At 45.6% G+C, this 13,510-nt stretch overlaps 1 protein-coding gene across 1 annotated transcript; it reads left to right on the top strand.

Moving 5' to 3' along the window:
• The first annotated feature begins 4,796 nt into the window (after positions 1 to 4,796).
• Positions 4,797 to 13,203, top strand: LOC111851762 (ras-related protein M-Ras). The gene is made up of 6 exons (XM_023826981.2): positions 4,797 to 4,967; positions 8,158 to 8,364; positions 8,595 to 8,748; positions 9,210 to 9,309; positions 11,312 to 11,391; positions 12,095 to 13,203. Exons 2-6 carry the CDS (start codon positions 8,172 to 8,174, stop codon positions 12,189 to 12,191), a joined length of 624 nt encoding a protein of 207 aa, XP_023682749.1. The 5' UTR covers positions 4,797 to 4,967; positions 8,158 to 8,171; the 3' UTR covers positions 12,192 to 13,203.
• The last annotated feature ends 307 nt before the right edge of the window (positions 13,204 to 13,510 follow it).

Genomic DNA, 13,510 nt, shown 5'->3' with positions numbered 1-13,510 from the left:
TCTCCATCTCAGTAACGCACCACCATCTCAGTAACGCACCACCATCTCAGTAACGCTCTCCATCTCAGTAACGCACCACCATCTCAGTAACGCTCTCCATCTCAGTAACTTTGTCCACCTCAAGAACACTCTCCATCTCAGTGACACTCTCCTTCTCAGTGATGCTCTCCAACTCAGTAACTATCTCTATTTTAGTAACACTTCCCATTTTAATGATGCTCTCTGCCTCAGTAACACTGTCCATTTCACTAACGATCTCCATCTCAAGAACACTCTCCATCTCAGCAATGTTCTCTATCTCAGTAACACTCTTCATCTCAGTGACATTCTCCTTTTCAGTGATGCTCTCCATCTCAGTGATGCTCTCCATCTCAGTAATGTTCTCAATCTCAGTGACACTGTCCATCTCATTACGCACATCATATACTTTGATGCTGGTTGTGGAACACAGACTTGGAAGATATATATATATGTGTATATATATATATATATATATATATATATATATATATATATATATATATATATATCGGAAGACATATGCACAAAGGTCCATTTGAAATGTATGATGTCATGGTGAACCAGAAAGGGATCCAGACCATGCAAATTCTTTTGAATCCCTAGTTCAGGAGAACATTTCTGCAGGAATGATCATTAAAGCTGGTTTCCACATTAGTGACTCTCCTGCCGCTGCTGAGATACCTGGCACATTGTGCTAAACAATCTCAGATGCATGATGAAATGTATGCTTCAGGGTAACTAGTAACCTTAAATGAAACCACAAGACCAGGCCAAGCAATATCCACCTTAACTATAATCTATCATTCCTCAGCCTTGCGTTCTCCCTAGGACACAAACTGCTTGAAGACCTGTAACTCACCTGTCTGTCCCTCAGAATGACATAGAAGAAACGATTACAAGACAACCTGTGATCCCAGTAAAGGGCAGCAATCAGATCTAGAAAGGTTCAGGCCAATGAACTAATTTTATTTTTATACAGGCCTATTACAATGGAGTTACCCCAAGGCACTTTACACAGTGTGTTGTGGCACATAACAATATTATCAACACAATGAGTGTGCAGTCGCCACCAAAGAAGTTTTAGAAGGGGGCATTGGGAGGCTTGTGAACTATATTTTCCTATATTTTAGCGAAATATATCTTCCAAGATGGTGAAAAGCTCTGTCATTCGGGAGGGACTCAGAGTAGAGCTGCTGCTCCTCCGCATCGAGAGGAGCCAGATGAGGTGGCTCGGGCATCTGGTCAGGACGCCTCCCTGATGAGGTGTTTCAGGCATGTCCCACTGGGAGGAGACCCAGGACACACTGGAGAGACTATGTCTCTCGGGATTCCCCCAGAGGAGCTGGACGAAGTGGCCGGGGAGATGGAAGTCTGGGTTTCCCTGCTGAGACTGCTGCCCCTGTGACCTGACCCAGAAAAATGGTAGAAGATGGATGGATGGATGGATGGATATTTTCCAAGACTGGCAGACAACTTGCTTGTAGGTGTTTCTTAATGCTACAAATATATCTTAAAGTATCTAAATTTAAAATCTAAAAATTCTGAGATGGGTGTGTGTCTGGCCCTTTTAGAGTCACCCATGAGTGAGGATAATGGGGGCTTTGCTACTAAAGGTGCTTGGTGTTGGAGGGGGGGGGGGGGGGAATCTCCTCAAGAGTCTTTGCAAGACTGCTGCCCTCCAAGCCTGGAGTGATGGAGAGCATTCCAAGAGAAGCCCACTTGTTGCTAGGCAACCTCTTCACTCCTCATTGAGAAGCGGCACTTGGTGTGAGCCAAGCGCCCCCCCCCCCCCATCCTCCCCGAGCACCACATGCATATCATTACATCGGCATTGTTTGGTCTGAGCTCTTTAATAAAAGGACAACATGTTCCAAGGTGTCACTGAAGCAGTCTGATCAAACGTTCAACGATGTCGCTTAAGCAGAACCACAAGGAGGGATGATCTGATTGTTCGTTCATTGGGACGTTCGGGCAGCAGGGATGCCAACGTTCAGAAACTAAATTCAGCAACACCAGTCAGCAGCCGAAAAACGCCAATGAAGGAACGCATAAATAAATCATGGGTGCCGAGACTGATGGGCGATTAATCAATAGTCATTTTAGAGTCTGTTCTTCCTGTAAGTACATTTGCATTAGACTGGGTGGTATGGAGATGCAATGGTTGGCACTGTTGCCTCAAACCTCTGGGATCAGTGGTCCATGTCTGTGGAGTTGGTTCTCCCCGTGTCATCATGGGGTTTCCTGTGGGTACTTCGGTTTCCCCCCACAGTCCAAAAGCATGCCGAGGTTAACGGAGTAACCATGTTGCTCATATGTGTGAATGGTGTGAGGGTGAGCCCTGTTACATTTCGTCTAAGTGTAGCGTGGTTGCTGTAAGTTGAATCCGATTGTTGAGTGTGCCGATTAGCTCAGCCCAGACTCCTTTGGGGTTTTGTGGAAGTCGATTCTGCCCTGTCAGTGACGGTTAGCACCAAGAGGCTCCCACTCTTATCCAGGTTGGTCCTCCTCAGGCTTCCTGATTCACCACAGTGCCGTGCAAATCGCGGCCCCTTCACTTCAGCAATGCAAATGAGAAGAGAAACGCAGAGAGGTGTCATAATGATTATTATTGTGTAAGTACAGCAGCACAGATGGGTGCGGGAGTAGTGTCTCGTATAACAGCCGATGTGTTAGAGCATCCTTTGTCCAACAAACTCTCTCGTCTTGGAGGTGCCATTGCATGTGTCTCAGAATGGGCATCATTCACAGGTCTGGATTGCCAGTGACTGCTCCTCTGTCCCAAATCCAAAGCGCTGCCGCTCTCATAATTAAATCACAAAAATAAATGTAACCTTTACAGTTACTGGGAAAAATACAGTATTGTGCAAAAGTCTTAGGCAGTCAAAGAAAATGATGTTTAAATGATCTTCACATTGCTGTAAAACCCATAAAGGTGTGTTAGTGTAACCATATCAAAACCTCTCTTGAAATCACACCAGTGTTTGCAGCAACCATCCAATACAGCCATTTATCTTTTTAGCACAACCACTAGCACACCTCGTATAGCCAATCAGTATCTCACTGACTTTTAACTTAATAAGTGAGCTGGGGATCAAATTCAATAAAAACATGGAATGGCTGAGATACCTCTGAAGAGAGGTTTGGGAACTGATGCGGTGTTCACGTAGCCATCCAACTACATAGATATCAGTAACTTTTTGGGTAACAAAAGAAATTCTTACTAGTTGTTATTGTGTTATTCTTAGTTTGCATATGTTCTAATGTTAAATAGTAATTTTTGTTCTGAGCAAACGTACACTTACTACCCAGATAAATAGCTTTAGACTTTTGTACAGTACTGTACATATTTAAATTACAGTAACTAATCAAAATGTTTGTGATTACAAAGGGGTTGCATCCTAATTTATTCTTTTCAATAAAAAGCTTATTTGTATAATATAACCTTCATTTTGTTGCTTTGTGTGTTTTTGCCATGCAGAAATGCCTTCTTTCAGCATATTTCCAGACAACACGGGTCAGCAAAGCCGTTGGGGCTTCTCAGCTAGAAAAGAAATCAAGTACATTACTCATTACATTTTTAATGGGGTAACTAATAATCTGTAACCTATTGCATGCACAATATTGGGAGACCACAATACTACCCATTGAGGGCCACAAATAACAAAATTTATGTACACATAAAGCAAAGCTTTGGTTTTACTGAAATACATGAATGTGTGTCTGAATGCATCTGCTTCACAATCCATGTGGGGAAACTATATGGAGCTTTTGAGGCTGTAGCACAAAGGGGAAGTCAAGTGTGGGAAAGCTTATTCTTGACAGTTTGAGAGCTGCTAGGAACTGCCCAGGATGTGTTACATGTCAAGAAGCAGAATTAATAACATCAGTACAGTGTTGAATACTATGTGCAGAACAGGAAGTTTGCAGTTTTTACAGTGACCAGAGGAAAAATCGGTAACTTGTGCACTTCAGCACCATTTCATTGTGAAAGTACTGCTTGATTCAGGTGGTATTTTCTGCCCATGTACTCCTAAAACACCATCCATCCATCCATCCATCAACTGACGCTTCTCCTTGTACCAGTGAAGCATCTTAAAGTGTCCCCTGCGACCTTCTTGTAAATACACAGGCCGTTAACCAGCCAATCTGACGCATTTGTATTTTTCTTAACTTTACCAAGACGTGCAGGTCTCTCTTTACAGCTTCGCACGTGCATGCCACCTTCTGCTGTCTGTTACAGCATGACTGAAATGCGCAAAGTAATGCACAAATCACACAATATTCCAACATAAATCTTAATCATATTAAGCACATGCAGCAATATAAGTCCGTTTAAGTAACAGAGAAATTAAGATATGTTGCATTAATTACTCACGCATACACTGTAAGGCTATGAGAAATGTAATTAGCTAATATAATTAATAGTAACTCTGTTACCGAATCACTCCGGCATACCGTTATCTACATGCAATTACAGCCATATACATTGATTCCCGTTGTGACACATTTTCCACCTTAAAGGACCGACGGGGCTCCAGCATGGCGGCGCAGTCCATTTACGCCTGCAGGGAAAGCATTTCACAAAAGATGTTACCTTCTTGTACTATATTAATGTACGGCAATATTTCGGAACAAAAGTATTTCTTATAATTGTATTAAATTATGTCGTTAGTTTTTGTTAGCTTTCTAAGATAACAAATTACGAAGCATTTTATTATAATGTGTACCGAATACTCTGGCCCACCCCTATGCTCCAATGCTATTTATAGTATCAGCTGTTGCAATATAAAGAATTGCTACAGTGTAAATTTCACTGCGAATCGGACCGGCCTGATTTCGCAAATAGGAAGCATTTACCAAATAACAATGAAAAGTGTCTTATGAGCACAGGTATGAGGGCAAAGCGCCTGGAAAGTGATAGTCGCGCAGCATCAGACCGTTACTCGGTAAGTTGTGTGTGTTTGTGCATGAGAAGTCATTGAAATGGTGCTCGTTACTAGATATGCATTAATAACAGAAATGTCTCAATCGCAGATGTAAAGATAATTGACTGTTGTCCCTTTCATAGCTTATAGCAAATATCATGTGACGGTACATAAACGATACTTAATCTAAAATCCTGAAGAAAATGGCACCATTAAAAAAGAGGTATATGCAAATCGTCCGGTTTTGAAAATGTACTGTCAACGTTTGCATATATTTGATCTAATTTTACTAATCAGTGAATTGATCAAATGATATCATATATGCCGATCGGTAGGTGAGTTTATTTAAGTTAGAGAATGCATTATTACTAATAATATAAAACATTACTGAAAAAGTTCACCGTGAAACACAAATCAAGTTTGAATTAATTGCAGCATTGTTTAATTGTCTTTCTACAAGGAAAAAATTGGTACTTTTTTTTGTTTTTAACAGGTGTAGACTTTTTAACCGACTAACATTGTATGACAGGATTCAAACTTTTTAAAAAGCCACAATAACCATTTTTTGTAATTTAAAACAAATTGTAAAATTCAATGTAGACAGACATACAAATACAACCAGATGAATATAACGGATGTCCACGCTGTGACCGGGCACCCCGGCGTCATTTTGTAAAGAATACTTTATGACTCAGTACAACTGCATGAGATCATCATTATACATATTCTTTCTGTTTATAGCAATACGGAAAGTCAAACCCTACAAATCACTTTTTATATTACTGCTATATTTGATATAATGTTACTATATCCAGTTATGCGAAATAGTCCCACCTACTCTAGTACTGTCAGAAAATTAAGTACCAATTTGTACCTTTGAAGGTACAGTTACTTGTCAGTGGAGCTGTACCCACAAGAGTTTGCCAATTGCACCTTGGCTTTAGGTCAATATACCTTTTAGTCTAATATAAGGTACATAAATAGACTCTGAGGAACATTTTTGTACCATTGGGGGTACATTAATGTTGTTTTTTACCTTGGGGGAAAAAACTGTACCAGAGCTGTACCTTTCATTCTGATAGTGTAGATGGTTTTGGTAGCCTATCACTCAATAGCACATTGCAGGAACATTAACCACATTTGAAAATGCATCACCCTGCATCTGTACTTGGAGAAATGCCTGAAAGCACAGCCCAGCCAATAAGTCTATTAGAGAGTCTCTGTGACAGACAGAGTGGGAGAATTTCTGTCCAGCTAGTCAGGCTTCTCATAAACCCAGATACATACAAGATCTTGATTTTAATAACCTGTTTCATCCCGCTGCAGTAATTGAAGCACTTTTAGTTCAAAGTGCATTTGCGCACAGAGGAGGTGCACTGATGTGATCTAACAGGAGAATTCCTTGGAATCATAACCTTAGATCTGTCTTTGCGTGGGCAAAGCAAACCGTGCTGCAGAAAGTGGCTTTCTGCTTGTGGCAAACATGCTAAGTGTGATTGTGATTAGAGGATAGACTTTATACTGTTTTCTGAGGGTCATTTGAAAATTGCATATTTTACCAAAGATATACATGTGAATAAAACATGTCTAATTCCTTGGGTCTGAATAGTGTGAGTCTGCTGTAAGTTCCAGAGAAACGCCGGTGGAATCCATGCTTCCAGCCTCCATCAGGAGTGAAGCCTTCTGCTGAAGATTAGCTTATTTCTTTGGTACAGTAACATAGTCCACCAATGGTCCTGCTGATGAGTTAAAGTGGCCCATGACCCTTGCTGTGCTGAGAGGAATCCTGTAACTTCTGGATTTATGAATTTGGTTTGTTAGAGAGAGCGCCCCCTACAGACTGGAAGGTGTTCCTTCCAGTACTGTGAATGTCAAGTTCTGTTGTTGCTGCCTGGTTCGAGCTGGATGATTATCGCCAAGCCGACGTGAGCCGGAATGACCTTACGATGATAGCACGTCTGTGTATGATGTCGGAGTCGGCTGTTTGAACTAATGCTTAATGGTCAATTTGACTCATTCAGCTTTGATTAGAATGTCTGGAAACTGGGGGGCACTGGTGAATGAATGAGAGCCCCGTGGGCTGGGAAAAGCACTTCAGGACAGCTTTTGTAAATCAAGAAAATCAAAGGAAATCTTTCATTTAGCAACTTATAGTGTTGATTAATGTAAGCGTTGGTAGACATAATTCTGTTAGCCTGAAGTTCATCCTGTTTGTCTGTTCAACATAATGGATGACTTGCATTGAGTTTCAGATGGCGCCACCTGCTGGCAATTGGCATCTTCTGCAAGTCTCCTTGGCATCTTTGGCATAGTCCGCAGGCAGCTCTCTCTCGCAGAGTAAAATTATAGGCTGCTCAGTAATGCAGCTCATCGGGGTCTGTTTAATTGTACTTTGTCTACAGATGTACCCGTGTTGTGTTAAAAATGGCAGCAGCGTATTAAATCTTCAGGAAAATGGAGGATAGATGGTCTGCGGAAAGATGTCAGTTGACAGAGAGACAGTGGTGAGCAGGCAGGGGGAGAGCAGGGAACTGCTACTAACAACCAGAAACGAGAGCAAAGTTGACAGCAGGGGACAGCGGGAGGCCCATGGGGCCCCCTCATAACAACAACAACAACAACAACAATAATAATAATAATAATAATAGATACTTTATCGATTCCCCTGGGGAAATTGTCTTTACGCCTCCCTCAACTTGCTCTTTGTAGAGCAAGCTGTCTGCGAAGGGCAGCCACCTGTTGGGGCCCCCAGGAAGCTGGGGGTTAAGGGTCTTGCTCAAGGACCCACAGACATGCTGAGGTTGGGTTTAAACTGGCAACCTTGTGATTACAGGCACACAGGCTTAGCCCACTGGGCCCTGCTCATGGCGTGGATGGGAGGCGGGTGGGGCCCCCTCATGGCGAGGATGGGAAGCGTGTGGGGCCCCCTCATGGCGAGGATGGGAGGCGGGTGGGGCCCCCTCATGGCGCGGATGGGAGGCGGGTGGGGCCCCCTCATGGCGCGGATGGGAGGCGGGTGGGGCCCCCTCATGACGTGGATGGGAGGCGGGTGGGGCCCCCTCATGGCGCGGATGGCAGGCACATTGGTACCTTGGTGCCTACTCTGCCAACTATGATGGAAGCATCTCCATTCAATCACAGAAACAGCATCTGGCACGGATGGTGGCCTCAGCAGCAGCATAACACCATTCCTCTCCTCCATCCATTATAGGTGTAGCTGTTTCTATGGCAACCAGCGCTGTTCCCAGTGACAACCTTCCCACGTACAAGCTGGTGGTAGTGGGGGATGGGGGGGTTGGCAAGAGCGCCCTCACCATCCAGTTCTTCCAGAAGATCTTCGTGCCAGACTATGACCCCACCATCGAAGACTCATACCTGAAGCACACGGAGATCGACAGCCAGTGGGCCATCCTGGATGGTAAAGTGACCCCCACCCATTTAGCTTAGAAGGGTGCCCACTTAGCATCCCACCATGTTTGTGTTTTTCGATCTTTCCTTGGGGGGGGTTTATGAATGCATACCTTGCTCTCAGGGTGGAGTAGGCGGGGTTGCTCTCTTTCACGGTAAAGGTGATACTTGGGGGGGGGGGGGGGTGACGTATGCATCTTCGCACCCTTTTCCATCTCGGTGACTCCGTCTCCCCCGCAGTGCTGGACACGGCTGGCCAGGAGGAGTTCAGTGCCATGCGAGAGCAGTACATGCGGACTGGTGACGGCTTCCTCATCGTCTTCTCCGTGACAGACAAGGCCAGCTTTGAGCACGTGGACCGATTCCACCAGCTGATCCTGCGTGTGAAGGACAGGTGAGGTCTGGCAGGAGCCTTTGATATGGAAGGGGCCTGTGATATAGGAGGGGCCTGTGCTCTGGGAGGGGCCTGTGCTCTGGGAGGGGCCTGTGCTCAGGGAGGGGCCTGTGATATGGAAGGGGCCTGTGCTCTGGGAGGGGCCTTACTCTGGCAGGAGCCTGTGCTCAGGGAGGGGCCTGTGATATAGGAGGGGCCTGTGCTCAGGGAGGGGCCTGTGCTCTGGGAGGGGCCTGTGATATGGAAGGGGCCTGTGCTCAGGGAGGGGCCTGTTCTCATGGAGGGGCCTGTGATATGTGAGGAAGCTGTGCTGAAGCTGTAGGTCTCTGAAGGGCATCCCCCCCATCAGATGTCATGCTGCTCCTTCTGCCTGCTTCTCCTGATCTGATTTAAGCCTTTATCATTCTGGAACCCACGTTCCCTCAGCCTCCATTCATCACCTTGCGTTTTTCATTTCGCAGGGAGTCCTTTCCAATGATTTTGGTGGCGAACAAAGTGGACCTGGTGCATTTGCGGAAGGTGACTACGGAACAGGGCAGGGAGATGGCGGCTAAGCACAGCGTGAGTGTCTGAGGGGGGCTGTGGGTGGGGCCATGGACAGGAAGGGGCGGGGCCTCGATAGATGGTTCCCACATAGCCCATCCACTGGTGTACCAAGCAGTGTCAATGCCCAGAACTGTGGAAATGTAATGTTTGTTACCAACATGTCAGATCTGGGCCATCACCATCCTGATGGACCAGTATCAGTAGCAAGCCGTACACAATGCAGATTAAAATCTTTATTGTTCATAAATAACTAAAAAAAAGTCCTTCAGCATGATTAGCAGGCATTGGTTCATTGCAGAATACAGATATTGAGGATATTTTCTCTTCATGTGAGAACTTTGTGTTTGGCCGGTACTCCAGGTCTATTGGACAAGGGGGGTCACCTGACATTTTGAACAGAGTTCTTAGTTCCTTGGCATGGGGTCAGTTATCAATGATTCTCCAAAGAAACTTTTATTTTGTTCTAATTTTATTTAATTGTTATTATAATCTTGTTACTTTTCAAGCAGCAGACAGAAAAGCATTTCATTATATTCAATATCACGGGTGACTGTGTGCGTGAGACGTGAAACTCGAGAAACTCGGCTGAGCTGAAACTGTCATTAAAAGCAAGAGCGGCTTCACAGCTCAGCCGCTATTCTTAGAGGTGAAGTGCCCAAGTGCTGCAGAGCTGTGATGTTCAGTCCCTGAGCGTGTAATCTCTTTATATGCCTTCTGAGAGGGGCTGCTTTAATGAGACAGTAAGATATGTAGCAGGTATTCATGCACAAAGCAGCCTTAATCAAAGATATCTTTACTGGACGGGGCAGCCTGGTCCTCTATACGCAGCGTTCAGATTTCACACATGGTCTCGGTGCTTTTGGCCGTCGAGGTCAGATGTGGGTCTCTGTGGGGCTGCTGATCACATCATGGTTTGCTGTTGTCACCCACTAACCGTCCCACACTGATAGTGCCTGTATCTCACTGGGGCCAAATCCTCCGCACTGCCACACTCGCAAAAGGCATAATTTAAGTCTTAAATCTCAATGCACCTCGTAGTTTTACAGTCCGTTTAATGATGGGAACTCTGTGCAGTTTTCAGTTTACCATGGTGTTCTGTTGTTTGAATCTTCTTGACGTCTGAATGCGAGTAGCCTTTCGATTGTCTGGGTAACTTATGGCGGCGGGGCGTGGTGCGGGTGGAAATGAGGGTTACATTCCACTGGCAGCTCCGAGAGAAGAAGGGTTTCTTAGGAAAACTGAACACAACCGGGTAAGGCACAAAATAAAAGGACAGCGTTGGGTCCAAACAACACAGCAACCTAAGGAACTAGTGATAAAACAACAAAGGAAACGGGACTAACTATAAGAAACCAGAAGCAAACAAGGTCAGGGAACAAGGCAACACAAGGAGCAAGAAATGGGCAAGGAACAACACACAGTAACAAACCTAAAGACTGACTGGAGAACAGAGAAGGGCAGCCACTAAGATACACATAGACAACTGGAGCAAACAAGGAGCAGGTGTATGTAAGACATAATCAATTAAGCAATCAACTGAGGCATAACAACAATGAGAAACAGGTGTAAGCAGTAACACTAAAACACAGAACTAAGAGACAGAGAAAACACTGAAACTAGCAACACTAATGATGCACTAGGAACTCATACACTAGGAAACTTAACTTGGAGCAAAAATATACACAGGGAAAACCTAAGACCAAGGAACGCAAAACAGAACATAAACATGGAGGAAACGGAAACCCAAATAAATACTAATAAATGGATGAGACTAGCCAGAGGCCAGCCTCAAACCCAAGACCAGCAAGTACTCAGATTCTAAGCTGCACTGAGCTATGCGGCACTCTGAGGGCAAGGGAACCACACTAAGGGCTTAAGGGGCAAGCGACAGGGAGAAGGACAGGATGGCCAGCACCACCTGCTGGACAAACGGGGAGGAGACACGAAGGGCAAAGGTCGGATGGTACAGACCCTGACAGTAACTGAACTCACAGCTGCCACGTCATTTTTTTCTCAGATTACGTACATCGAGACGAGTGCCAAAGAGCCCCCGATGAATGTGGATAAGGCCTTTCATGAGCTGGTCAGAGTCATCAGGTATGTCAGCCGTGTGATTGACCACCCAGTTCCTGTCACTGGATTGGCTGCTGCGAGCCAGCCACATAAACGCCTCAGTTTCCCAGGGGCTCAGTGTGACAGGAGTGGGACGCCGGGTCTAGGACCTCCTAGACAGCAAGCCACTGTGTTTTTCCCAGAACCGGGCTTAAAGGCAGGATCAGGATTCGGGAACTGATACGTAAAGGAACTTGCTTCAGAGCCAAACCCCTTACAAAGAGCTTTTCATTGGGGTATAAATAGGATTATTTTATTCTGCTTTCTTTTACTTACCAGCAGAGTTGTGGCAGAATGTTGTTCATTTCAGTCAACAAATTGAAAGAATGTTCTACCTGCACAGTAACAGATCCCACAACAATAGATCCCAGTAACCGTGATGTGTACCTTCCTGGGATCTGGCCATTTTCCTGGGGTCCAGACATCTTCTAGACCGAGCACAGAGGCGGCTCTTTAACTTCACACCCTCTCCTCGTTAATCTTGACAAAAATGAACTTTATATTAGAGGGACAATTTCAATAGGCCTTCTTATTTCCCAAAAGCTTGCTGTCTGCGTTCCGTAAAGAAGCCGTAAATCTGAAATGCCTGATCTGTGATCTCAGTGGGGGGTTCTGTAGCAGCGACCATAATGAGGGGCTCTTGTGGTGTCTCCTTCTTCATCTCACCCTTCTTTCCCCCCCCCCATAGGCAGCAGATCCCAGAGAAGAGCCAGAAGAAGAAGAAAGTCAAGTGGAGGGGGGACAGGGCCACCACCTCTCACAGGCTGCACTGTGTCATCTTGTGATGGTCAGCTCTGGAACCCTGCCCCCCCCAGCACTCCTGACCTCCCCAGGCAGCGTTACCCTTCACCCAAAAAAAGGAGACGTGAGACTGGCCGCTTAAACTCTGCGGAGGGCTCGTCCATTTCCGTGTGAAAGTCAGCAAGAGTGAATGTGGAGCAAAAATACGTGCGGCCAGGTTTACGCTCCCCCTAGTGGAGAAGAGATTGTAAGACGCTTACAAAAACAGAGGCTTTCACAAAGAGGGGTTCATTTGTGGCCGTTTACATGTTCCATTGTCCTTGTGGCTATAGAGAGGAATTGTTTGCACCCCAAGAAGACGCTCTGTGTTCCGAGGGCCTGAGTTGTAGTTTTTAGCTAATGTTGGGTGTCTAGGGAAGGCCTGGTGCAGTGGGAAAGGAGACATCCTGTTTGTCACGATCAGCAGAGTCAGCCAATGGACATTTGGACATCCAGAGGGGCTCCAGTCTGCAAGGGTGTGTGAGTACAGGAGCCAGCGTGGAGCCTGGCGGAACAGGAGAGGTCGGAAGACAAAGACAGAAAATCGCAGATGCTGTTGACCGCCATGGTGCTCAGAGGAGTTAGACAGAAAAGTTCAGCAGAGGAGGTCCATGTGCATTTTGCTGTGTTTTTCTCACCTTTGTGAAGGACTGGGGAGGTGGAGATATGAGTCTCGCCGGAGCGAGCGTCATTAAACCAGGCTGCTCACTCTGCGTGCCCCTGCCCGCAATCTGGGTGTTGGACTCTAGCTGAGTAGGGTTCACTTGGAGCCGTATGGGCATAACGGTCCCAAAGGTCGTCCCATCAGCGGGAAAAAGGGCAAGATGGCAGCACTCCGTCATGTGATATTCTACATCCCATGGGACTGAGATGTCTGAGCATCGTGCTCTTTTCTATGATGTAACAGTTTCATTTGATACTGCTTGTGTTTGTATAAGTGATTTATTGCTGGTGAATCTGGATCACTGACGTGGTTTAGGCTGAGATTCTCCTGATGATAAAGGCTACGATGAATCAGCACTGTGACAAGTGTTTTTTTTCTGTCTGTCTGTTGCCAGGAGCGCCAGTCCTGTGTTGTGTGTCATCCTGTGTTGACCTGTCTGCTGTTGAATTGTGGGGGATGAGGTACCAGGCAGGTGTAGCAGAGTGAGTGTGGTCCTGGTGAGATTGGGTGCTGGCAACAATCCCCACAGCTGGAATCCTTGCTCATAATGCCCCCACTGTACTACAGTACTCAGTGCCACACATACCATAGTACTCAGTATCAGAGTGTACCAGTACTCAGCACCACACTGTATCACAATATACCACAGTACCAAAATGT

Source organism: Paramormyrops kingsleyae, chromosome 16, assembly GCF_048594095.1.
Source record: "Paramormyrops kingsleyae isolate MSU_618 chromosome 16, PKINGS_0.4, whole genome shotgun sequence".
Classification (NCBI taxonomy): domain Eukaryota; kingdom Metazoa; phylum Chordata; class Actinopteri; order Osteoglossiformes; family Mormyridae; genus Paramormyrops; species Paramormyrops kingsleyae.
Note: the sequence above shows the minus strand (reverse complement) of the source record. Positions and strands in the feature narration are given on the sequence as shown.

Excerpts from the sequence above, each read along its gene's own strand:
- LOC111851762 (XM_023826981.2), top strand. The coding sequence starts at position 8,172 with ATGGCAACCAGCGCTGTTCCCAGTGACAACCTTCCCACGTACAAGCTG. Across the intron at positions 8,749-9,209 it reads ATCCTGCGTGTGAAGGACAG|GGAGTCCTTTCCAATGATTT; the intron begins GTGAGGTCTGGC and ends TTCATTTCGCAG. Across the intron at positions 9,310-11,311 it reads AGATGGCGGCTAAGCACAGC|ATTACGTACATCGAGACGAG; the intron begins GTGAGTGTCTGA and ends TTTTTTTCTCAG.